This window comes from Lissotriton vulgaris, chromosome 1_1 (assembly GCF_964263255.1).
Source record: "Lissotriton vulgaris chromosome 1_1, aLisVul1.2, whole genome shotgun sequence".
Classification (NCBI taxonomy): Eukaryota; Metazoa; Chordata; class Amphibia; order Caudata; family Salamandridae; genus Lissotriton; species Lissotriton vulgaris.
This window is the reverse complement of record NC_141685.1, coordinates 1,244,339,541-1,244,366,664: the sequence shown is the minus strand read 5'-3', so window position 1 is coordinate 1,244,366,664 and position 27,124 is coordinate 1,244,339,541. Positions and strand designations below refer to the sequence as shown.

Here is a 27,124-nt window from a genome sequence, read left to right as displayed (position 1 = left end):
AGTCATTAAAACAGAGGCTGTTGAGTGGGGACTATTTCTTAGTCCACTTGTTGCATATGGTTATCGGATGGGATTAATCCCTTCCTCTTGGAGGGGCAGTATCATCACTCTACTTATAAAAAGGGCCCAAAATCTTCTCCTGCTAGCTTCTGACAGATAACATTATTGGATGAGACAGGTAAACACTCTGCTAGGAGTTCACTCTCCCATCTTCAAGAGTGGGTGCAAGAAAATAATAATATTTCCCTTGAACAAGCCTGTTTTAGAAGAAACCATATCACTATTGAGAATATTGCTGATCAAGAAACCCCCATTATTCCAGGGGTTTAACAGATATTGCCTTATGTCAATTAAATGTGTGAGATCTGGTGGTAGAGGAGAGCAATCTTGGGAACAAACCTCAACCATATCTAACCTGGAATCTCTCTCATGGGATCCGAACATTGATCCTTTTAATGATTGGATCTGCTCCAACTACGTGTTATTACTGGTATTTGGGATAAAGTGCCAAAGGAGGAGAGAATTTGTTAATTATGCCAGCTATATGTTCAAGATTTTAATGATTTAACAGTTGCATGTCCTGTGTTGCACAACACACGTCACCACTTTTTAAGGCCACTATTTAATTATAACATCCATTCAGTATAAGTAGGCGGGGACTTCAACGCTAATGTATGTACCAAACCCTTGTGCGGCAGTGGGGACCTGTATGAAGAAGTCAATAGCCAAATACCACATTTTGCACATTAAATTGTGGGTGAAAGTCTCAATGAAGTCATGGCAACACATGACCTTGGATTTGCAAATGTATTATGCGACCCGCCTATTGATTTTAGTCCCATCTGCGGAGGTCATGGCCACAGCACTCTGATTTATTATATCAGTTTTCCCAATCGATATGCAACTTGGCTGGAGGAGTTCATTACCCAACCTATAGGGATTAGTGATCACTTGCCCCAAAGTGTTAATATTGTACTGCCTGATAAAGGCATTGGAACAGTTGCTCAGAGTTTAGCCTGGACCCAGGGCTGTGTGTTGGCCCGGCAGAATGGTTACTCAATATGCTGGGCCAAGAGCGACCCGAGATCTTGAGCACTAGGATATTAAATCAAGCAAACATCCCAATAACTAAGTGTCTACAGGAGGATATTTCCTCCTGTGAGCTATCGAGTGCCTTTTCCGAAATAACCAGGATAAATCAAAATAGCATAAAACGTCCAAGGGGAACCAAAAGCCTTTAAATATAGGGTGGTTTGATTCGCATTGCACTAAAGCCTATTCATTATTAAAAGCTGCCCTACAAAAACCAGTAAAAGATTATGAAGAAATTAGGGGGCTTAGGAAGGCCTATAGCTCAGCAAGAAACAAGCGTAAGAAAGTTTAAGGAACAGGCCTGGACAAATTTATATGAGGCTTCCCTACGGAAGGATCTTTCCTTGTTCTGGGAGGCAGTGAAGGCCCATTTTTCTCAAATGGTGGATAGCTAGGATTGAGGTGGCAATAATGAGGACACCTGGGTTAACTTTTTCTCCTCTCTATATGGTTGTGGGGGCGTAGACAGTGTGGAAGTAAATGAGCTAACAGTTCAAAATGACCAGGCTGACTTTGTCCCTATTGACATCCATTTTACACATGAGGAAGTCCGAATGGCCATAGGAGAGAGTAAAGGAGGCAAGGCCCCATGGCCAGACGGGACTCCGATTGATTTGTATAAGTTCAAGAGTGAGCTATGGTCCCCATTATTGACTCTAGTTTTAAATGCTAGCTGCGAGAAGGGTTTTATTGAATCTTGGTCAGAGTCTATCATAATTCCAGTTTTCAAAAAGGGTGATAGGGAAAACCCGGCATGCTACAGACCCATCTCCCTACTTGACTCCCTTATGAAAGTAGCAGGTAGAGTCATATTGAACAGGTTACAACTATGGGCAGAAGAACATAAGATCCTAAGCCCGGTTCAATGTGGATTTAGGGAAGGGAGGGGCAATGTGGAACAGGCTCTTAACTTTCACATGCTACATGGAAAATATACCCAGACTAAGCAAGCGAATTTATTTGCGGTATTCGTTGACCGTGGCGTTTGATTGTGTGGATCACAACAGACGTTGGCAGACCCTAGTAGGATTAAATGTAGATTCATCACTCATCATTCTTGAGACAACTATATGCGCAGGCCTCTGCAAAGGTGAGGTTTGGACTAAAACGAGAATGTACTAAGCCATTCCATGTAAAAAAAGGTGTTCGACAAAGCTGCGTACTAGCCCCGTTCCTCTTCAGTCTATACACTAATGCACTGGAGGAGTCACTGGTGGATAGCGTGAAAGACTCTCCGATAATCACAACAAGATTGCCTCACTTTTATATGCAGACGACGCAGTCTTAATGGCTAGAACCAAGCTCTGCCTACAAAAGGCTCTTAATACCTACATTGATTTTATGGAGGATAGAGGCCTGAAGCTCAATGTTAAAAAGACATATGTTATGTCTTGTGGTAAAGGGAAAACTAGGGCGTGCCATCTAGTAGCTGGGAAAGACCAAACTTAATCCACAAAAACGTTCTCCTATTTGGGGATCTTACTACAGGAAACAGGATCTTGGGGACCCGCAATTAAGAACAAGGTGTTATTATTGAAGAGGTCGACGGCAGCATTGATGATGTTTGCTAATAAATTGGGAAAGAGGCCACTGGAAATTTTATTGAAAATTTATTACGCAAAATGCTTTAGTGTGGCCACATATGGAGCAGGGGTATAGGGCCACAGTGAGGGTATATTAATTCAATTAATTGAGAATGCTTTTTTAAGATTTATTTTAGCAATTACCCAAAGTGCTTCTGTTTTTAATTGTCACAGCGAATTGGGGATTCGCTACATTACGGATGTCATAAAAACACAACCGATGCCATTATGGCATAAAGTCTGGACGTCACCTGATCTAGGTTTGAACCTGGACATAATTAAAGATTAGATGGGTTTGGACCAGGCAAGTAAAATCTTATGGCTAAAGTACATCTGTAATGTTTCCAATGATCTGGGTAGACCATAGTTTTTTAGTAACCCAGATTCCTTAACTAACATCTCGAGAAAAGATCTCAAGGCATTGTGTTTGAATAATTTTGACCTATTATGATTTGGGCTAGAAACAAGTAAAAACTCAGTGACGAAGCACCAACTTATTTTGACCTCAGTCACTATTCAGCCCTATCTTGTTCTGTGTGTGAGGGGGTACCGACAGGTATATTCTGACTAGGTTCGGATTTGATTCTTTTTTCCGCCTGGTTACATTCCCAAACACTAACGATTGGTCTAAAATGCTCATTAAATGTCCTTGTGACAATTTATCTGATCAAACACTATTGCACGTGATCTTTTTTTGTAAATTTAATTCAACTGAACGGGCCAGATGGATTAAACCTTTTCTGAGGCAGGGCTCATGGCGGCAATGCCGCCCGGCCCTTTTGTTTTTACAGTCACTGAATGAGGAGTATTGTGTTGGAATCATGTTGGGTTTTTAAAAAAGTATATTGAGGAAAAGAAAATGTATTAGCTGTTTTTAATCTGAACATGTTTGTATATTTCTGAATGAATTGTTGCTTTTATGGTTTTAGAATATTGAAATTGAATAAAGCATTTTCTATCTATCATTATAAGTAGGCTTTCCCGTTTTCAGTTTCTATTTTGGGTAAATTCTAGTGGTTTTATTTTCAGTGTTTTCAAGACCTTAAAAAAACAGTGGTTATCAATGGTTACCCATTTTCGTGCAATTAAAAACAGAACCAGAATTTTTCCAGTGTTTATGAAACATTTTGCTTTTATTATTGCTTGCTTTCTGCACCGATAGTGCACGACATATAGAAAATGTACATACAGTGTATATGAGGTCCAAATACATTTTTACCAGTTAAACGTATTGTAGTACACTATACAATATTTCTTCAGTGAGTCTTTGGTCATGTGCGCTCGCTTTCCTTTTTTTTAAACTCATTTTTATTAAAGTTTTAACACATTTTTTTGTTCCCCCTTAACCGGGGGTGAGGAACCACAATGCTATATACAATCAGTCATCATTTCTAGACAAAACAAATCCACTATTAATTCCAACAGAGAAACATATACATAGTATGATAATATCAATATACATTAAAGAAAACAAAAGGAAAAAGACAAGACACCATTTCCTGCTATAAACTTAAGGACCCCTACCTCATATCGCAATATACATTCCATCCCCTATACACCGTGATAAATTATGTTTCTTCCTTCCAGTTGGATATTGGCTCCCATATTTTCAATCCCAGTTTCCTCCCTTTTTCCCCCTTTTCTGGCATATATAGCTTTCTCCAAACTATAGATGTTTAAGAACCTAGCTAACCACTCTTGAAATATTGGTGGTGCCTGGTCGAGCCACGCTGAAGCGATACATAATCTCAGTACAGCCATTTCTACAAAAATAAAATAGCAACCTTCTCCCTGAGTGCTGTCCGAGTTCACCCCCAATAACACTATCGAGGGGGTTAAGTTAACTGTTATTTTTAACGCTCCTTGTACAAAGTTCTTTATTTCATTCAATATCGTCGATAGATGTGGACAGGTTGCAAATATATGAATTATATCCGCCTGAAGACTTCCACATCTTGGACAATTGATTCCAGTAACAGCCCCCCATTGTGCAAGTTTTGCCGGGGTATAATAGAGACGATATAATGTCTTGTAATGCTGTGCCTGTAGTGCTGCAGAACACAAGATATTCTGACCCAGCTCTGATGATATTTTAAAACATTCCGATTCTACCTCCAGCTTGCTCGACCAACTTTCCCCCCACTTATCCATATCATCTTGTCTTGTTTTAATTAGTTCAGCATAAAACCTTTTAATAGTACACGTTACTCCCTCTTGTATCACCTCTAGTATGGGGTTTTTCTCAAATCCACTCAGTCCCCCCCTTTTATTTGCCAGAAAACTGCTTACTTGCAGGTACTTAAAGTGTCTTATTTCTAAACCATATTTCACCTGGATTTCTACAAACTGCTTCATCCCCTGCGGGTCCATCAAGTCTCCCACCCTCGTTATTCCCTTCCTCGACCATTCCGTGAAGATTGCATCGGAAAAAATATCTGGGATTACTGGATTGTTTCTTATTCTTTTAGATCTATTAATTTTCCCCAAACCGTATTTTTTAGTAAAGGCCTTCCAGATACTATGAGCTGCCATAATAGTCTTAAATCGGGTCCTCTTAAAGTAAGCTGTTTCAAAGTGTCTTAAAAGTATATTATTTACCTCTTCCCCCATCAAAAGGCCATATATTGCCAACGATCCTAATTAATCATCCCCCTCCACCTCTGCTCCACCTATCAGGCCAACCATATACTGTAAAGCGGCAGCCCAGTAGTAAGATTTCAAATCCGGTAATGCCCACCCTCCTCGCTCTCTTGGTAATGCCATGAATCTTGCTGCTATCCTGGTTTTTCCTTTAGACCAAATAAATCTATTGATGATACCTTCTAATTTTTTAAACCAAGAATTATCAAACAAAAGTGGAATTGTCCTAAAAATATATTAAAATTTTGGTAGGACTAGCATCCTAATAATATTAACCCTGCCAACTATCGTGAGATGGAGATTGTGAAGCCTATCTAAATCTGTACCAACTTTCGTTATAATAGGACCTATATTCAGTTCTACTATCTTCTCCAATTCTGCAGTAATTATTATACCAAGGTATGTTCCTGACTGCACCACCCGTTGATCCTGACATACTGCCTTGTCGTTTTTAATTATTTGAGTTTTATTAGTGTTTAATGAGTACCCTGATACTTTCCCAAATTTCTTAGCCTCCATTTCCACGTATCTAATAGCCTCTGTGGGTACTGATGTTACAACAGCCACGTCATCGGCATATGCAAGTATCTTGCAGTCCCCTCTATGTGTATTAACTGGAGTTATATTCTCATTCCTTTCCATTCTGCGAATCAATGGATCCAGGTACATGGCAAAAAGCAGGGGGGAACACGGACATCCCTGTCTGGTACCCCTATTAATTTGCACCGGTTTAGTTATTCCTGATTTATTCTTATTGCAGCCACCGGGTCCCTGTATAATGTCTTTATCGCGGTGACAAAGCCCTCCCCAAATCCTGCCCTGATTAAAACACTCCACATATAGTCCCAGGAGACCCGGTCAAATGCCTTCTCGGCGTCTAAAAGCAATACCGCGATTGGTTCCCCTGCGACTTCCATTTTATCAAATAGAGTTATTAGATTCAGTGTGTGAGGAGTGGTTCCCCGCCCTGGTATAAACCCATGCTGACTGATGGTGACTAGTGGGGTTATAACACTCGCAAATCTTACTGCTAATATTTTTGAATAAATGTTTGGGTCCGTATTCTTGAGTGTTATTGGTCTGTAAGAACCAGGGTCCGTAGGTGACTTTCCTTTCTTTAGAATGACCACAATTTCTGCACCGGAGTCTGGTATTGATACACCCATCTGCGCCTGTTGCATAGCACACACCATATCCTTCCCCAATACTTTCCAAAAAAACTTATAAAATTCTAATGGTGTCTTATCTGGTCCAGCTGCTTTGCCAGTACGAAGACTCATAAGAGCTGTTTCAATCTCCTGCAGGTCTAGTAGATTATCTAATCTCGTCTTTCTTGATCTTCCAACTCTACCCTTGGGTAGTCATTCAAGTATGCTGTTATTTCCCCTATATCTTTCCCTTGATGTTCTTCATATAGGTTCGTATAGAATTGTCTAAAGACTTCTCTAATCTGTTGTGTACCCGTTACCACCTTTCCAGACCTATCCTTAATTGCAGTTATCTCCCCTAACGCTGCTTTTTGCCTTTCCCTAACGGTTAGCGTTCGTCCTACTCGTTCACTCAGCTCGTAGCATTTCTCCCTATTTGCCACATATGTTTTTGCTGCCTTAGATGCTATATATTCCTCTGCCTCCATTCTCAGCTTAGCTAATTTAATCATAGCAAGTTCCAGTACATTACCATTAGGTGTATTTGCCGGATTTGCTGCGCACTCACTCACTTCCTCCTCGGCTAATAGTATCTCTCTTCTTAGAGCTTGATTTCTCAGTTGCTCCTGCTTCCTTTTATTTACACTATAACTTAGGGTCTCCCCCCTCACTCCAGCCTTGAAGCTATCCCAGACCATACCTTCAGCTGCTGTACCCCTATTTATTGCCAGATATTCCTCAATCCACCGCTCCATATGTTGGATATATACCTCATCTTCTAGGACTGCTCTCTCAAAAGTCCAGACTGTACCCCCCCCTTGACCCTGATGTCACTGTTACATTTATAATCAAAGGATTATGGTCCGCCAATAATCTTGGCAACCTTTCAATCTGTGTGCCTGATATGCAATTACAGCTAAGCAAAAAAAAAAAATCTAATCTCGCACTCACTCTATGCGGCGCAGAATAGTACGTATATCCCTTTTGTCCTGGTTTGAGAGCATCCCAGACATCTAGTAAACCGTTATTCCTTGCCAAGGAGCAGACTGCTCGAAAAACTCTTTTTCTTCCTTGATATCTAGCAGGAGATCCTAACCCTAGTCCCAATCCCCCTGCTCCATTGAGAAGAAAATCTCCTCCTAGCACAACACAGGGGGCCCAAGTTTCCAAATCTACATCTATCTGCTCAAAAATTTCAGCATCATCCCCAGTGGAGCCATATATAGAGCCAAGAGTTATCCATTGCTCCCCTACCAAACATTCTACCAAAGCCCATCTCCCCCAAACATCTTCCCATTTCTTACTAGTGATGATACCCCTCTGTCTTGATAGTATTGCAACTCCCCTATTCCTAGAACCCCGTCTTGAGGAAGCTAAAACTGAAAGTCCCAGTTGTTCAAGCAAGTACACTTCAAATGCCTGGATATGCGTTTCTTGCAAGAGTAGAAAATCCAATCTTAAGCTTTTTATTAGAGTAGACACCTTTTGCCTCTTTTGTCTATCATTTAGCCCACACACATTCCATGTCATTATCCGGATACTCATTAGGGATCGTTAAGTGGACCCACAATCCTCATTACATTACTCAACTCGAAAATTATATATATTAAACAAATCAACAGATACAAATTCAATTTTCTTTTATTATTCGTTCTCTTCTGACTTCCTTGTTTTGTTCCTCTGTGATATCTCCATACCTTTTGCTCCTCACCCCCCCCCCCCCCACGCCCTCCCCCACCCCTGGGTTCCCTTGCCTTTGGCATCACCACTAAGCAAATATTCTGTAAACGGTCGCCACATAGATAATATTGCATTCACGCCCTCTAGGAATGAGCACCCCTGACTAAATGACAGTTGGAACGACTCTTTCTTTGCTGCCACACAAAGAAAGAACTATTTGCATTTTAGTTCACGCGCATAACGTAACAGTGCACCTGAATGGACTACAAAATCAATAGAATGTTTTTGTAACAATACTGCGCATCACAAAGTTTTATGATCCGCTATTCATTATATAACCTCATGTAAAATGAAACCATTCTGTAACGCAAATTCCTTGCGTCTCATGCCCACAAGCCAATAATGAACATATGCTGCTGGGGGCCAGGTGTTGCTCCGGCTCCTGAGCCATTCACACCTCGGCCCCCCCATGTGTCAGACCTGCCAAGCAGCAGTGTTTTTCAACCCTCCCACCCCATCAGGCCACCGCCTGCAGGCCATAGTGGGTGGGGAGGAACAAGTATGCATGGGCCTCGCTGTGGGCCAGGCAGAGTCACCTCTGCCCCAGTGTCTTAGGGTTCAGTGGAGGGAGTGAGCCTTTGCTTGGGTCTCCCTGTGACACAACAGAATCCCAGTGTCGGCGGAGCATCCTGTGATTCTGGGCAACTAGCTTAATATTTAAAGCCTACAATATAACAAAACTTTTTCTTTTATGTAATCGGCAGACTTGTATACAGTTTCTAACATGCAAAGTAACCCAGTACAGTTCTGTTTTTTACTGATTTGGCTTCAAGTGTTCACGCTGTGCAATAAATGTAAAAAAGCAGTGGCACTTGGTTTAAACCGGGTCAGCTGATTTTCCGGAAAGCCTAAATTTAAGAGACCCATAAGTGCCTAATGTCTCCTACTAAGGGAATGGTTTGTAATAAGATTTCAAGGACTTTTTTAAAATGTTTTTTAAACTTCTATTAATGAGCAAGGTTGTTTATCTTCACAAAAGGGGTATCTGTAAAATATTTTTAATCTTTAACTTTGTTGTAGGTGCGATGAAATGTAGAATGCCTAGTGTAGCACAATGTACTGTGATGCCTTTTAAAGCTACTGATCTTCAATTCATAACATCTGATCAGCATAGAAGGTTGTAGGTGTTTAAGATCTGTCAATGATTTGGGCAGTAGAATTGGAGGTTCGAGTTCAGCATTTGTATTTTTAACCTTGCACAATGCACTTTGTTACATTTTAAAGACATTGTTTTTTGAAAATATAGCATTCAAATATTTTAAGGAGGTCAATAAAGGTTTAACATTTGAAGTCATGACTTAGGCTGCGGCAAGATCTTTTCACTAATGTTTCGATCCTTGTCAAAACGTGTACTTTCAGTCTGATTTTTTTTACTCAAAGGACTGTATGCAAGCTATTGTAGTATACACAAGGTCACTTAAAAATTTTTTTTTTTAAATGATCTGTCCTATTGATTTAAATGACCTTGTTTTGGCGGTTTTGCTGTAATACAGTGGGTGTACAGATCCGTTTTAATGTATGAAGGAATTGTTTGAATTTTTGAATGCATATAACATGTTTAATGTATAATTGGGTTTTTATCTTTTTATTATGTGTTGCTCCATTGGAGTTCTGCATCATAAATAACAAATGCAATGTGGCCATATGCAATATGTTGTAATAAACGGCATGTTCATTTTTACGTGTGTGATGTGAATTTTGAAACTGCAATATTTGAATTTGGGTTTGCAGTTATTTGTGGCAGTGTATCCTTTGAATTGTGCACCTATTAAAGTATTGCTAAAGTTACAGTGCATTCCATATTCCTCAGCTATTTTACTCTCACCATATCGTACAATCCCCATAATCTTTAGGAAATTCGAACCGACCACCATAACTTTGAATGTGTTAATGTACACCTCCTGCTTCTTGTGAAGGACCCACATTATAAATTGTGCATGCCATGAGCAGAGGGTACCAACACTTGTCAAACCAATATCCAAATAAGGATACAATATTACAGCAACTAAAATACGATTCTTTTATAGGACACTGAGCAATTACTGCCATTATAAAATCAATCTCATTCGAAGGGTTGGTGATGTACGTTTCGAAGCATTCAAAAAATAAAAAGGAGTACAAAAAAAGGAATAATAACTTACCAAAAGGAATGCTAAAGAACGGGCTGCACAAAGCATTCGCAGCTGTGATTCGGTCTCTTGGGTCTTCAAGAAGCATGCTGTATGGAAAAGGTCAACAAATAAATCATTTCTACAGTTTCATAGTGGAAACCAGAAAACAAGAGGTAACCTTACTTGGGTAAGGCAGAGAGAGATGTAGTTCGCGATGGCTGTAAAATGTGAGAACTCGCATGATAAATACAGATTTATTCTATTTGATATGGCGCCAGCATGAGCACTTCCAGCCGATTCAATACATCTGTTTCAGCAAAGTCTGATGAATTCTCATTTTATCTAGACAGACTAGGACTTCCACAAATTCTTGTTCACATAGTCTAAGAGCTCAGAATGCAGCAGTCCAAAGGCTTGTCCATCAGGGGAGATCTGACCACTACAATCTAGGATTTGCCACCCTTCACTGATTGGGAGTATTAAAAGGCATTCAATTCAAATCTCTTAACACTGTCAGCCCTTCTTTCAACAACTAGGATAGATGCAGTCTATGTTGTAATGTGCTAGTTTAAAGCATGTATAGCTGCAGATCACATATAATGTACATTCCTGCCACCTAGTGCTGGGCTAAACATTTTACAACTTATTTATATTCAAAGTTCTTTCGGGTTTGGAGGAGACTTGTGATACCTCTCCTGAAAACCATAATGCACCAGGATAAAAGACCTTAGATAGTTTTTTTCAGATTCTCTGTTCCATGTGCACCAAAGTCTATAATTGACCTCCAGAGGACGAAGACTCAGCTGCAGATGATAGTTTCAGGACCAAATCGGTCCAACAGTCATGAGCCAGGTTGTATGAGAAGGTCTCAATTAAAGGGGGTGGGGTGGGTGTGGGGGCAGGATTTCAAAATGAAGCATATGCATTTTTAATTCTCAAGCAAGGGCATATTCCTATGCTCAGACCAGGATTGGATATGTAAATTTCATCCACAAAGCAAACACAACAAAATAGCAAGTTTGTTGAATAGATTTCTTTGACCAAAAGGGATTACAAGCCAGAGACTCAACCGGAGATGGTTGCATTATTATACGATACAGTGCTTAGATGCTACTGAGTATTCATCCACTGTGGTAGCAGAGAAAGACAAGGGAGCAGACTCCAATGACAAAGGAGGCCCATCCTTTAGTCGAAGCCACACTGAGGCACAATACACAGAATGACTCGTCCCAACTCAAGAAAAGGATATCCAGGTGCCTCCAATACACCCATAGCCAAGACCAAGAGCACACCTTGGGTTTCTAGTACAGACTCAGACTTGCTCATCCCCTATGGCTTCACGCAAATATTGTACCTTTGCACACTGAGGAGTCTCCTCCAGGGTTCAACTTCAAACAAAGCCTTCTCCCAACACCATGGAACGGCCCCAAACCACCAAACCTAGATGAGGAACTGCCATCGAAAAACAGTCTGCACAGCCCACTAATGTCTAGACTATTTGGTGCTGAAAGGCAATTTTGATGCTGGAAATTCTTGGAGGTTGAAGGCACCTCTTTGATGCCGAACCTGGTACTAAAGTCAGGCAAGCCTTTGGCATGCAGTACACCAACTGCTTCAAGAAGATGGCGAACAACCAAATAGAAAACAGTGTATTATCCACACTGACCTCCAACTGTGGAGAAATCCACGCACATGCCACTTCCTGAAGCCAGGTTCTACACAAAAATAGGAAACTTACATTTGCATAGACTATTTTGAAGGAAATAAAGGAATACGCTATTCCAAATAAAACAAACAAGGACCCAAGTCCTGCCTTCACCATACATTTTCTGATCACAAGCCAATTCATAACTATCATCAGGACAACACTTGGCTTGACTACAGGGTGGAATCTCAGAATGATACATCTCTAGAGTCTTACCCTGTAAAAGCCTCACCTACAGATGATGCCATCTCATTTTCATTAGATTATTGCAAGAGAAGTGGCACATCTAGATACACGTGGAAAAGGAGTAAGATTTATTTGATTAAAACCCTGGTTGAGAGGATATAATGTCCTGCATAAACTACACTTCTTGGGGCCAAATAACTTATTTCTGGGCAGGTTGTTTCGAGACCTACAGCAACTAGTGACCATCAAAACAGACACTTTCCTAATAGGTTGTAGTGCTTGTATGAGTCGCCTCACCATGCAATGTCAGATTTCCATGCCAGAACATCTTTCACCAAAATCTGTTGGAACCTATGGGAATCCAGATAGAAATTCGACCTTTTTTTCCCTCACATTCACTACTAAGTGGTTTCTATTTGAACAGACAAATCGGTAGATATGCGATAAATACAAAAACAGGGGGACAAGCACTCACAGGGGTTGTATAACATGGCTAAACCATGTGTGCCTCAACATCGTGGTCCCAACAACGAATGAGTCTTAAGCATGCATGCCTTTATCACGCAATTTGGTTGTAAAGGCTTGATTGGTAAAGGGGTATGAGTGGCAAAAATCACCCAAAAAACTATCCAGACCCCACCCCCAAGACCTAATACTGCCTCAGCCCTGAAAACTGCCCGAGCCCTAAATCTTGCCCCCCCCCCCCAGTCCTAAAAACTACCCCACCCTGAGCCCTAAATGTCAGCCCCCACCCCCTGGCCCTAAAAACTGACCCCGCCCCTGAAATTTACCCCACCCCACTCTAGCCCTGACACCAGACACCCAGCCCTAAAAACTACCCGAGCCCTAAAACCGCTACAGCCCGAAAAACTACCAGAGCCCTAAAACCGCCACAGCCCTAAAAACTACCCGCCTCCCTCAAGCCCTAAAACCGGCCACAGCCCCAAAAACTAGCCCTTACCCAAAAGCCGTCCCAAGTACCAAATTAATACACCCGCCTCCCCAATAAACGGGCCCCAGCCCCACTTGACAGACAGCATCTCGGACAGAGCTTCCTCTTCCGATCCTTTCTGTTCATCTCCACAACCAAGCGCACATCTAGACAGCACACGGCCTTAACCACGCATATGAGTATTTAAGGCACCAGCGTGGTTCCGCTTGAGGGGAAACTGCATGCGTGGCTCAGCCTGCGTTATAAAGGACGTTTCTCCTCACAGTAGCAGTCCCAGATTAAATTTAAAAAAAGATTTGGCACAGGTTTATAAGCCATCAAGTGCACTTACTGGTGGAACATCTCCCAGGTATGGACAAGGGACGTTGCAGACCTCAGCAGGAGTAATCAGCAAACATAAATGCAAGATCAATCCAAAGATGTTAAATTAATTCTTACAGTTGTGGGGCACGCCAACAGTCTACCCGTCTCCAACTTACAAGAATTGCAACACTTTACACTGAGGTACTTACATGCTCTGCCTGTGCAGAGACATCTGCCTACATGTTCTCACAAATAGTGCTTATTGCTCTAACCTGGATGAGACAGGCATGGTGCTTTCGGAATTAAATAAGTCCATCAACCTGGAGCTGCATAAAGCCCTGCTCATGAAACAAAGAGGGCCGCTGCTGCATCCAAATTGCTATATCTTACACTTTGGCAGTTGAGATCTTACAATTTGGATTCTTGCACCTCCCAGATGAGTGCATGAAAATCTTAAGGGAAGACAAAGACTGCACCACCAGCATATTATGCTGCCAAAAAGAAGAGATTAATACAATACTAAAGGTTTGAGCATTAATAAAATAAAAGCTACTGTACAAAACAGTGTTACTTGCTACACCTGCAAAAGTCAGACTTATCCTACTCTTTAAGCAGAGTTCAATAGCAGCAAAGGTAGAATACATACAAAAAGGCTTTGTCAAACTATTTTGAAATAACAGTCATTAAAGCATTTCTGAAAGGATTAATAAGAGGTCATTCAACTGTTCCTTAACATTGTAGTTACTAACTTCATGTGGCTTTCCTGTGTTCCTTGTGTTCACTACAATAAATACCATGGAAAATTGCTTTTCTTGTGGTCATCTCTTTCTCTTGTGGTGTCAGTGAACTACAAAGAATGTCACTGGAAGAACCATCTGAATATTTTTCCTTAAAGTAATCTCTTCCTTTCATGTCGAATTGCCTTCATTCTTTCCGGAGTCACAGGTAGCATCAGAAAGGGCTCTGCACACTTTAGATGTAAACCCAATCTTCAAGTCAGGGATAGCCAGATTGATTGCAAAGTGCATCCAGATATGCAGTGATGACCAAACATATTGCAATCTGTACTGAGGGCACATTTGACATTAAATTGGGGCCAATAAGGTTTTCCTAGGTAACATTCCATTTGCAGACTCATTCATGATATACTAACTATTTGTTAAAAAACGGGGTAGTCGAAACCCCAACATCATGGAAGCTGAAACAATCAAACTCACCCAATTAGAGTCGGTGACTCACACTATAGACTCCCAGCAGATAAGACACATAGAAATCCCAGTGTTCTAAATGGAGGCAATAGAAACAGTTATGGCTACAGCGACAGGGAGGGTAATAGTGCCTCTAAAGTGGAAGATAAGACTACGACCCAAAAAAAAAGGGTCAATTCAACCATGTCATAGGGAAGAAGGACATACACTGCAAAGCAGGGCATCGTGGGCCGCCTCGCAAACGTGAGAGCTGAGTATGCAGGCTTAAAAACAGGCAGAACACGGGGAAAGCCGTGTACATTAAGAGAACCAGTACTCACGTTTGCTGAACTGCAACAATGTCGGTAGACCTACCCACTCGCTCCCGGGGCCGGAAGGTACCAAGCTCATGGCTCAGAGTTTATGTATACCCGTGGTCAACCGGCGTCAGTGGGCGGGCCGCCAATGAGCCGGGGCTCTGGCACCGGAGTGTCAACCCTGATAGTAAAGGAGATTCTGCAGCCATGTTGAGTGAAAAGAGTGAGCATGCCAAGAAGCTCAAGTGGACTAACAGTCCATAAAACATTATTTCCACACGTCGTCTGATTCTGCTTGCAAAACACTGCTCTAAGGGGGAACAGGTACTGCACGTGAATATATGCAAAGCATGTGATCTACAGCTAGACATGGTGCAAACGTAAAAATATATTTACCTGTGACAATCACTTTAAAGCCTTAGTCCTGTAGAGTCAATCCCATCCACACTACCCACCTCCTCAGATGAGTTTGCGCAACACGTGCAACATTATAGAATTTTATTACATTTGTACATTACTACAGCTCACTGACATTGTACTGCTTCGCACATTTAATTTTAAACTTATCCCTAGGGGTAAACCAAATATTTCAGGGGAGATATCATGAGTCACCTCGAGACCAAAAGAACTTATTTGAAGAAACACAAGTTGTAATGTTCTGAGACCAACTCTAAATGGCAGGAATGTGCAAAGCATGGAAAATCAACAGCACTACATGCTACAGACACACCTAAGCATAGAGTGAATGTCCAAGATTCAGAGGACAGGACACAAGACAAATTATTCCTACATAGGACATCATGCGCGCACACACACATAGCAACTGCAAATGGAGACTCCGGCTGATTCCAAAAATGGAAACATTTAAGCTAGACAATACAAAAGAAGTGGCAGCACTCTTACACCAATCCCAATAGGAAAGGAGCACACGGTCATACCACAGGGAACAAGATAAGAAAGGGAAGGATAGTAGGGAAAAGGGGGTATTACAGGCCCCCAGAGAAGACAAAAAATATGCATCACAACCAATGTTTCGGGGCACATGGAGAAAGAGGGAATGTTTGGCAAAGGCAGACAGAGGGTTTAAATTGGGGAACCCCCCCCAGAAAAAAACAAGAGTATTAAAGAGTGCAGATGTTAAAGGGTAAGAATCCCCCTTTAAAAATGAGAGAGAAGAAAACCTGAAACTTCGTTTTTGAGAAAGTGGTGTGAATTATATTGAGAAAGTGGTGTAGATTATATTGTAGTAATCACAATGCACTGGATCTACAGGTTGGGGCAGTTGACTTGTTGGGCCTGGTTTGCCAAAGTGAGTGTATTTAAAAGTATGGGCAATTTGGAAAGTGTTCCGCTTGACTTGCATGTTCATTTCTGGGTGGAGAACTACATTTTCGATTTGGACTGGCGCTTCTATCACAGAGTAAGGCCAGAGTAAAGGTAAAGTACTTTCGCAACAGCTCCTTTCACCAAATCTCTGAATCTGGAAAGGGTCATTGTCCTTTATTCAACAGTACATATTATATATTCAAGGCATTACTTACATAAATCTGGACTATTGGAGGAAGTAGTGTTCAGCCACTACACTCCAATATTGAAAAGAGTAAGGGAGAAATGGGAGAACTCTACAGACACAGTCTTTCTGAGACAACTGTTGAGGAGCTTACATTTAGTTTCCATTTTAGCTTTCCTTTTTAACTTCGCATCTTTTTCTAATTGTGGTTTGTACAGGTTTTCCCCAATACGAGAATCCGCCATGCACACATTTATTTCTGACAGCCATTGTCACTTTGTAGTCTGCGCATTTAATTCCAGGGTGGCACAATGTCGAACACGATGCATTGTTTTATTTTTATTCGTCGGAGTGGACTATTTTCCCCCAAACTAATTTAAAGACTTTGTTCTTCACCTCTGACATAGAGCGAGAAGCTTGCAGTTTTATTTTTTAAACAGTGTCCATGCTAAAGTTGGTGAGAGGTTCACTTCCGGTTGGAGTGATCATGGAAGCCATCACTGAGCTGCAACGGAGATGCTGTCCACTTCCTTCATTCTGAGAAGGAAGATAGCAGCATGAGAGGACCGTGCAGGCCTGAACACTAAGGCGGGGGTGCATTTGTTAATGTACTGGAGCCAGCTTCCTGACATACAGTAACAAGGTATGGGGTTAGGTCACTCCAATAGGCCTGGCAGATGGGTAATCTCAACATGCTATCTTTCGCATAGATAAATTAGTGATGGATAGGAGCCACCGTAATAATATTATGAACAAGTAACATCATTGAATGGTTTTCGTTTTTCACCACTCTAATAATGCTTATAACAATGATGTGTCTTAGCTTTCAAATAATCTCAGTTCATGTTTTATATACAAAGATTAGAGCTTTTCAATAAACATTTGAAAATGCATTATCGTATCTTTTCTTTGTGACACATTGGGCATGCAAAAGTGACAAACACAAGGGTTAGATCGGTTTCTACGAATTCCTTGGGAATTTAAAGTCATGCTCGAGGTTACAGACAACATCTACTACTCTGTAAGGTTAGATGTGGTACTGTGAGCAAGCCAAACAAACAAACATTTACTGACTATATAAGAAGACTCAGTCTTTGTATTATTACACGTTGCTGATCTAAACAAGTCTCACAAAAGATGGCTAAACAAATTGAAAGCAAGCGAGAACTTTATCTGGTGCTGGAAAGTACATGCAATTAAAGAAATTAGTTGATACTGTAACAAAGCACTTGCCACTAACTGCAGATTAAAATGCAATGAAGGAAAATCCGAAATAATACCATATGGGCAATTTCCTGCCCTGTTCAATAAATCAATATGGCCAACTGATTTCCCACGTCCCCTTTCGGAGGGCGGCCCAGCCAAAAATCTTGGCATCTGGTTTGATGTCGATTTAAGGTTCTCAGGGCATATAAAAAGACTTACGGCTTTGGGACCCTCAAATCACTAGGCAGATTTTTTCCTATGCTTCCCCAACCAGCTAAAGAGACGGTCGCCCGAGCCCTCATGCTGTCCCGCCTGGACTATGCAAATGCTCTCTATTTGGGCTCCCCCTCATTTCTGGTGAATAAGTTGCAACTTATCCAGAACGCGGCTGCAAGACTTCTGTTGGGCATCCCTAAACGCACCAGCATAAGATCTCAATTGGCCACACTCCACTGGCTGCCGGTGGCCCAAAAAGTCCAGTCTGAGGCCCTGGTTTTAACTCAGAGCCCTGCATGAGACTGGCCCCGCCTACGTAAAGAAAAGTGTGGCCTTTTACCTCCCCAGCCGATCACTTAGGGCGGCCTCCCAGCAGCTGGTGGTAATCCCCCACTTCCAACGAACCAGGCTGGGCGGCCAATCGTTTTTGGTGAAAGCAGCCACTCTCTGGAACTCCCTCCCACTAACACTCCGCCACACTCGGACCTAAGAAGCTTTAAAAAAACTCCTCAAAACCCACCTATTCAGTCAGGCCTACTAAAATGCTTCTCTCTCGCCGTCTATGTAGTATTGCTCCGCGCCAGGATACTCAGAGTAGTTGTGCGCGCTACAAATACCAATATAACATAACAGATGGGGTTCCAGATGGAATGGAATTATAAAATGAACTTTCACTTGCTTAGAAGAAATGGGAAAGACCCATCGAGGACAGCCAAATAAAAACATCCCATAAGTGAGAATGCCCCTGTCAGTTGTTATAGCTGAGTTAAGCTTTTTAAAATGGCCAATATACACAACTGGCTAAGTATGATTTTAAGGTAGCATGGCTGGACTCACAAACAGTACCAAAGGCCTACCTGGCCACAACCTACAAGGAGGAACAAATCAAACTTTAATTCCTGTGAAATTTTCTTCATCACAGTGTGTCACCTGGAAAAATCCCCTTTATTCTCTTGCCTCATTTCAGATCTTATTCAGAAATTACAGAACAGAAATGCGGCATCCATAGTAATAAGAACTGCAGACATGTTACATTTGGGAAATTAAATGATTATCGCCTTATTAATTATACAACAAAAGAGGACACATGGTATGCTCAACAAGCAGAAGGCTAGTTTTGTTGGAATGTTGCATCATCCCATATTTGGAGAAATTCAGATTAAGAAAATTCAAACATGATGTAAAATAAATACTGGACAAGCCAGTGGTTTTGTCATTTGCTCTCTAAGAATGTGCTTACACGTGTCACCAACTAGATCAGTTATTGAACATACAGCAGGAAAGGTGTAAAATGCATCTACAGACCGATTAAGGGCAGCTGTACGCCTGTCAAATTAAGCCAGTGTTGGACAAAGGAGTAGATCTCTAACTGCTAATTATTTCTCCCAGGTTACAAATCTATGCTCTGGAGACTAAACCCAGAAGGACATTTTCTCTCATATCTTATGGGATTGCCCGGAGGTTATGGGGTTTTGGTGGGGTGTGGTTGGGATGATGACCTCGGGTCACATCGTTGCAAGTGCCCCTAGATGCTAAATGGTTGCTGCTAATGCTAGACAGGGAGAAATACTGGACCAGACACCAGCAAATATAGCTGGCAATAGCAGCCGGGTGGCTAAAAGCAACATAGCAAGGAAATGGGGAGCAACAACTCCCCTAAGCTGCGAGTCAGATCGGGACTGGTTCCAGAGGGCAGAAGAGGTGCCATATAAGAGTTCTGTTTGCCCCAAAAAATCGGAAAAGATAAAGGGGGACTAGAGGGACTATAGGGGAGTTGGAGTGGACTCCTGTTTGGAGAAAATACTGAAGACATGCGATTGTACTAAGTTATGCATGCTACCCAAATTGTGGACCATACTATTTTTGGCCAAAGCAATGCAAATGCTGTACCAAACCTGATGGGAATTTCTTGAATGAGATAATAAGTCTATAGCATTTCATATTATAAACGCTGTTGTGATTCTCCCTGTCTGGCACAATGAGTTTTTTGTTTTAATAAAAAGAATAAAAAATGTTTGTATCAGACACACAAGTATCCTAAAAGGAAAGACATTCAAAAGAAATTGGGTTTATGGTTTCCTGCACTGCCTACATCACCCAAGATGGATATATTTTTTAGCAATGAAATGCATGAAATAAGTGATCAACTACTACCGCTAATAAGGAATCTGAAGTGATAATGCCATTTAATACATGTAATTATGGGCATGCATGTCCGCTCCCACATTCTCCGGGAGCTGTCCTAAGCGGTGGGCGCCTGTTGCTAAACTTATGCAAAGCAATAAATAGGATTCGGTCCAACCCCTAAATTCTGTGCATCAACACCACTAGATTCTCCCTAGCATGTTGAAGTGAATCGGCACCCCCACTCATCTCCTTAACTTGACATCATCAGGTCTGCCGTTCGGTCAGCTGGATCAGGGAGATGTGGTTTCCCTCAGACATAATCACCTTCTCTGGCAATGCGTGCTTTGGGTGACTGGCAAAAGATTAAACAAGTCAGTTCTACCTGCATTCATAAAATTCGTTCTGCCCGTTTTCATATTTGGAAAAGGCGGGAGCACCTACAAACTATTAAACGTAAGCATTAAAGGATCCATGATTAAATGGGCACCTTGAAGCACACTGTATCTTATTTATTATTTATTTATTTAATGGTTTTGTAAAGCGCGTAGTAACTCAAAGAGCATCCCAGCGCTGACCTGCTTCTCCAAGGGTTTCTGCCGTCTGATGAAATTATGTTTGAGGGAAAAGGAGGGTCTTTAGGGTTTTTCTGAACTGGAGATAGTTCGGTTCTGTCCTAAGTCTTCGTCGTAGATGGTTCCAATGTATCTGAATCAAAAGACGCCTGGGAGTGTTCCGTAATGATCCGATGTAGTTGAATGGATCAACATCAGTTGATGCTAACCGGGACAAACCCAGGCTTTGGGTACAAGTTCTAGCAAACGCTGCACTAATTCTGGTAAAGAGGACACTTCTGCTTAGTTTAACCCCTCCTATGCTCATGACGGAGCCGCTCAGTCATGAGCATCGGCTGAGCTGTGCTCATGACGGAGCGGTTCCGTCATGGCCCTGCCGCCGCACCTGCGCGGCGCCGATTTCGCACCTGCGCGGCGCATTCTATTAAGCGGGCGGGGCCATGACGGAACCGCTCCGTCACGAGCACAACTCAACCGCGGCTCGTGACGGAGCGGCTCCGTCACGAGCATGCGGCCGCCACTCGCCACCCCCACGCGCTGCGGCGGAATTGCCGCCGCAGCGAAGGGGTTAAAAAGATTCTGATTGCAAAATCATGCATTTTGCCAATGGCAGCACAGTGGATTGTGACGAATTTGATTGGTCAGCTCGGTTTGTAGCAAACCTATCCATGTCCATTCATCAGGAAGTAACTCTTCAAAGATACTTGAAATTGTGTTGCACAAGAGAATGGAAGTTTTGTTGGACAACAGAATGGATTCAAGAGATTATAGTGCAGTACTACTTTCCGAAAAATAATACATTAATGTTGCCTTGCTAGATTAGCCCATTCTCGTCAGTCGGAGGCAGAAATCTAGGACCCATTGCTCCTATATGAAGACTACACAAAGAGGCCAGGAGTTGTAAGGTACTGAGAATGAGGCTAAAGTAGAAAGACTGTATTGCCCTCCAAGATAATTATTCTTCTGCCCTCCGTGTTTCAGCTATAATACTAGGTCCCAGAGCATAATCAATGTACATGTGAACCTCTCTGGTGCAGATGCTCTTCTGTTATCATCAAGCTTCCTCCTTAAAGTCGGCAGTTTTGTGATGTTATCAATTCAATACAAATCCTTCTTAGTGGCACCCTGGGCAAGCCACTCATGTCTGCAGACAGCAGGGCATTTTCCAATTTACAAATTCTTCCTTTAAGCACGCCACCAGCGGTAAGACATCACTTTGGACAAAGAGTAACTACTCCAGTCACAGCCAGAATTACGTTTGAATTCCTCTGCGACTAAATACACAAATCTACAGGATAACAGACACAATACACAGTCAGCTCTCTCACAAGCTCCAGCTGTAGTCAAATTGAGGATAAGTATTGGTTATGTCAAAATAATCCAAATGAACACATGACTTAGAAATTATAAAGAAAGATTCATGTGATTACAATACAACTACTAGCCACCTAAAAGCCATCTGTACTATATTTTTATGGCATAGCATTAAGAATGGCAATTACTCCCCCCACCCCCAAGCTAACCCAATACAAATACCTTTTGATAAGGTCTCTGAGGTGATAGGCTGGAATGGCTGCATTCACCACACCTTTACTGGCAAAAATGTGATCAATCATGGAAGAACAGTGTCCCTGTAATTTAGAAAACAAACAAAAAGAAAAAAAAAAGAAAAGAAAAACCAACCGTAATGAAATCGCAATATTACAAACTTTGAAAGCAAAAGTCATAGCTATGTCTGCCAAACAGACTGCAGATCCATAAGTATTTTAATTCACAATATCGAATTCTTATTTAGACAGAGTGCCACTGACCCCATTACTGTTTAAAAGTGATTTTTTAATGCATTGGCCAACTATTAAGGCAGCAACTTGACCAAAGCACACCATGCGGCCTCGTGAAGGAAAAAGAGGAGCAGTATTAGTTTCCACACACAGGTTCTTCACATACTCAACCTATTCTTCAACAGAGCGAAAGGGTTATAGAACCGGAAATGAATTAAAGTATGGTAACTCATTACAGGTTAATGAAAACTGTACAGGAGCACTACACCATGTATCATACTTGCTTGCGAGTGGTTATTGTGACTTAAAAAAATATATACATTTTTACAATCTGATCTACATAAACCGGTGGTTAATCTTCACAAAACATTCTGAAAAATGTTGTACTTCTGATCAAAGTTGAGACATTTTTCACTGTTCGACGTAGCACTTGCAATATTAAAAAATGTACACCAACACTATGTGCAGATAATACATTAAGAAATCTAAGCAACATGCATGAAATGGTTAACTCATTTTGGGGAACTTTTCTTTTGCAAATTTTCTGTAGTGGAGCAAATTAAATTAAAATGTTCTGCCATCTCTTTTGAGGATCAGCCAACACACTTGACATTCAGAGTACCAAGATTTCTACTAGCCTTGGTGGTAATAAATGCCAGCTTGCATCAGGCATACAAATGGCTACCACCTCATATCTAGCCTCCTACTATCTTTCTAAGTTACTTTATATATTTCCACTAATCTCTTTTCTGACCATGTATTTCTCTGTACCCTTGCCAATCTACCTTACTTTCTGCATGCTCTCACCACTCATCCCACTTCCATTGTATTTTTGACAGCTTCCTCTCCTATCCATCCTGATTATCATATTCACCTCTTTCAGTGGTTATCCTTGTGGTACCTGCCACACTGGTCCTCTTTCCCTGGCACCAATGACCGATACATACATCTCTGGGGGGAGGGGGGCTGGGGCAGAGGAATTTTAAAAGGATGTAATCAAACTACACTGCATGCTGGGCATGGATGAAGGCCTACCTCAAAAGGAAGTTAGCTACAGATAGCGTGTGGCCAGAAGCAATGCCTAATGAATGGTGGGCTGTCACTGGAAATAACAAGTGGGTACTGGGGAAAGCATACAGGATGTGGTCAGTCATGCCCAGTGATACCATAGGAGTACTAGTAAAGCGTGGCCAGACACCACCCCATACACAGTGAATGTTATTCTCTGTAGTAAGCCTGGACTAGCAGGTATCATGGGCTGGGTTTCAGGCACATTCTCTGCAGCTTCTAAAAGTATATTCGAAACCATTCTTCAAAATGAAAAACAATAAAAATACTTTTGTAAAGGGAAGTTAGTGTCTTCTAAGTGCGTTTACCCAAAAATATGAAGACATTTCAATAAGAAACTCCATTTGAAGTAATGCTACGGTTGCAATCCTAAACCTAAAAACAAATTCAGCAGTCATCGTAAAATTAAGACTCATAAGACCCCCTACAACCCAGTTCTTAAGATCTCATAAAGCATTAAAAGTGACATTACGAGCGAGCAGCTTAGCCACCTTCCATTATTTGCAACAACAAAAAGCCTTGATTGCACTTACAAAATATCCTCCTATAGTGCATGGATACCAAAGCCTACATCAGCATCTAAACGCCATCGCAGATAAAGAGAGACGTTGTTGCAGCAGTTCGGCTTATAAGAAAAATATACTGATGTAAACGTACTGTGCTCAGTACTACTGGTTACTCCCTTGATTTTTAGAAAAATAATGTTTGCCCTCATTACCTTTTGTATGATCACCATAGGGTTAATGAACAGGGACTAGGAGTCTCCGTGGGCTCAGAGAGCAGTGATATTTGAACCAGGCATGGCAAAGTTCATATCCTCCAGCCAAAGCTAGGACTTTACCTTTTGGTGTATGGAGGAACAGGGTTTGAGCACAGAGCATATCCAAAGGCTGCAGCCAGCTGGAACTAACAGTAGTAAGACAGGACAGAGCATGCCTTTACATAACTCACATAATTAATTTCCAAAATCTGAAGTATAAGGAATTTTCTAATTAACCAGAGGGATTCGTTACTACAAAACAAAAGCTTTAAACTATTCTGAAAAAAACCTCATATGTAGGAAAGTTATGGGTATATCATCACAAACCAGAAGCCTTTACCTTTCCATATGAGGTGCACAATCGTAATTCCCCTTACACTGCCCATAACAATTTGTTTTATAAGGACTACAGTAAGGAAATGTTATCTTTAATATTAATTGTTTTGTTTGACTATTCTCTGAATTTGATCTCCAGAATACTTTCAACTATATTTTTCCCATTAAACAGCATTAAAAAAGAAGAAAAAAATGGTACTAAAATGAATCAACACTTTTTTAAATGTTAAAGTATTTAAGCCAACGTAGCCAAATTAGTCACATTTAGTCATGTTTTGTAGTACTGAAAAACAAAAAGGGAAAATACTTAGTGCCCTTAACGTAAACTGTGCACAAAGTGCACAAGTCCAACAGCACCTTTAAAAAAATACCTTGTAGATGTAAAAAATTGTAACTTGTATAGCGCACTACTCACCCGCAAGGATCTCAAGGCGCTTGTACAAATACTGCTGTGGAACCCATCCTGGCTTTCCCTGTGAGGCGTCCACTCCTGGGCACCCCCAAGGTGGAGGCCAGGCATCCTTAGCGTTGTGGGGGCCGTTGTGGAGATTAAGCAAGCTATTGCCCAGAGTTGCAGAGTGGGACTCCATGATTGGAATAGGCACCGAGGCGAGAATTATCAGGTCCGTGGAATTTTGAGCCCAAGACCTGCCGAGGCAGGGAATTGAACCCTGGTCCCGGGCTTGACCTCTGCATCAGGGTCTGCCGCTCTAATCATTGAGCCACACTTCTCCACTTGGCTTCAACATACCCATCATGCTGTGCAGGGTAAATTAGGTAGGCTGCTCTAGAAGTTAACACAACAAGATCTGAAACTACCAAAGTGCCCCACTAGGTTTTTGGTCCTGAAGAGAAGGATTTTAATGGAATCTGGAATCAAAGACCTAGATTTACAGGTAAGTTACTTACTTCATCATACGCTTTGTTTCAGTTTTTCAAAAATAGCAGGACAGAGCGGCAAGCTAAACATAGAACAGAAGCATTAACCTTATGTAAATACGCTGCAAAGGGAGGCTTAACCCTCCAGGGCATAGTCCTGGATTCAGAATCCCTACAATAGTGCATAGGAAAAGGGAGCACAGAGCAAAAGAATCTTATTTCTCTCTGGATTAAAATAGCTTAGTTTTCGTGGTAACAGTTGTGCAGATTGCGAAATCCTTTATCTCATCTCAGCACCCTCCAAGCATCTTCTAGGAGCCCTGTCTGCCAATGAAGCAGAAACTATAAAGAATGATAGAAGGGAAATCGTCCCACATGCAAATCTACATGACCTAGGGTAAGGAGGTGTTACAAAAAGCTTATAGCTAGTTAACCCTTTGGGCTGAGGTAATCTTTATCAAGGAAATTTCAAGTCCATGAAAATATCCTAATATTAGCATTAATCCTGGAAAGTGACAAGTAAAGCAATTACTTTGGCTAGGATAACACTTAAGTCTCTAGGTGGTGAAAGACTTCTGATTATTGGAGGGATATTTCTCAATTTCTCAATGCTTTCATTAAATATTTGCTTAAAGTGACGGTGAAGAACCAACGCCAAGATCACCACTTCTGTTTGCAGCGATTACATCTACAGGTACTTTACGAAAAGAGAACTAAAAACCGTTTTTTGCCAAATAAAGACCATAAAGCCTTTTGTCTTCAGGGCAGGTTAATGGGACAACCTTCTTCTGCAGACAACTACTACACAATCCATTTGAAGGCATAGGATGTTCTAATGGAATAACTATTAGAATCGCAGAGAATGTCCAGATGGAAGTAATGCAGGTTTTCAGAAATGGTATGGTCATCTGATCACTATCCTTCACAAACATCTCCGTCAAATTACAGTACTTTTTGCCCTTCAATACCCCTCATAAGGAATATTATTTTTTCAATGGAGCAAAGTTGCAGAACTTGGAATGTAAAAATCTAGTTAAAAGTATTCTGTGTAATATTACAATTCTCAAATTTAGTATCACCAAATTAGCACCCTTGAACACTACATTTGATAGTCTCACAATCACCTTATTAAAACAACTATCATTCTGATGCTTTAATTATCTTAACATATCTTCATCTTTTCAGGTGACAAATGTCTACAGCTAAAAGACTACATGTTTCAAGACGCCTTCCTCTGTGGTTTGCCAAGCAACTTTTTCCACACCATCTCAGGGCTAAATCTGCATATAACACTGCAAACTAAGAGCCTATTGCTGCTTCTATTAAATTAAATTGAAATTTCCATGCAATACTAAGTAGCTGGGTGTCAAAAAACAGATCTGAACTGTCATCTGTGAATGCTCTTAGTAGCTGGCTAAGTATTTAATATTTGACTGCTCTTAAATGATATTTAGGTTTATCGATGTATAGAGTGATCGATCTTACATAACTAGCCATAGTTCTGGTTCCCATTTCTTGATTTCGTTTTTCTTTTAAAAAAACGAACTTGGCATCCTTTCGAGTAATCTCTTCACTCAGCCAGTTAACAAATGGCATATTTCTGCTAAACTTGTCGGTGTTGATCAAGTTATTTTACTGTATGCATTTAAAAAAAAAATAATTTGGGGTAGACATGAAACGGATTAAGGAATCTTCAGGCCACAAA

At 41.2% G+C, this 27,124-nt stretch overlaps 1 protein-coding gene across 1 annotated transcript in view; it reads right to left on the bottom strand.

Annotated features, from left to right (window-relative positions):
• Positions 1 to 27,124, bottom strand: part of UHMK1 (U2AF homology motif kinase 1) — a 229,876-nt gene that overhangs the window by 97,445 nt on the left and 105,307 nt on the right. The window contains exons 4-5 of the mRNA XM_086964500.1: positions 22,132 to 22,226; positions 10,345 to 10,421 (exon numbers count right to left, since the gene is read on the bottom strand). Of these exons, the coding sequence (XP_086820626.1) occupies positions 10,345 to 10,421; positions 22,132 to 22,226 (172 nt within the window). The remainder of the gene's footprint in view (positions 1 to 10,344; positions 10,422 to 22,131; positions 22,227 to 27,124) is intronic.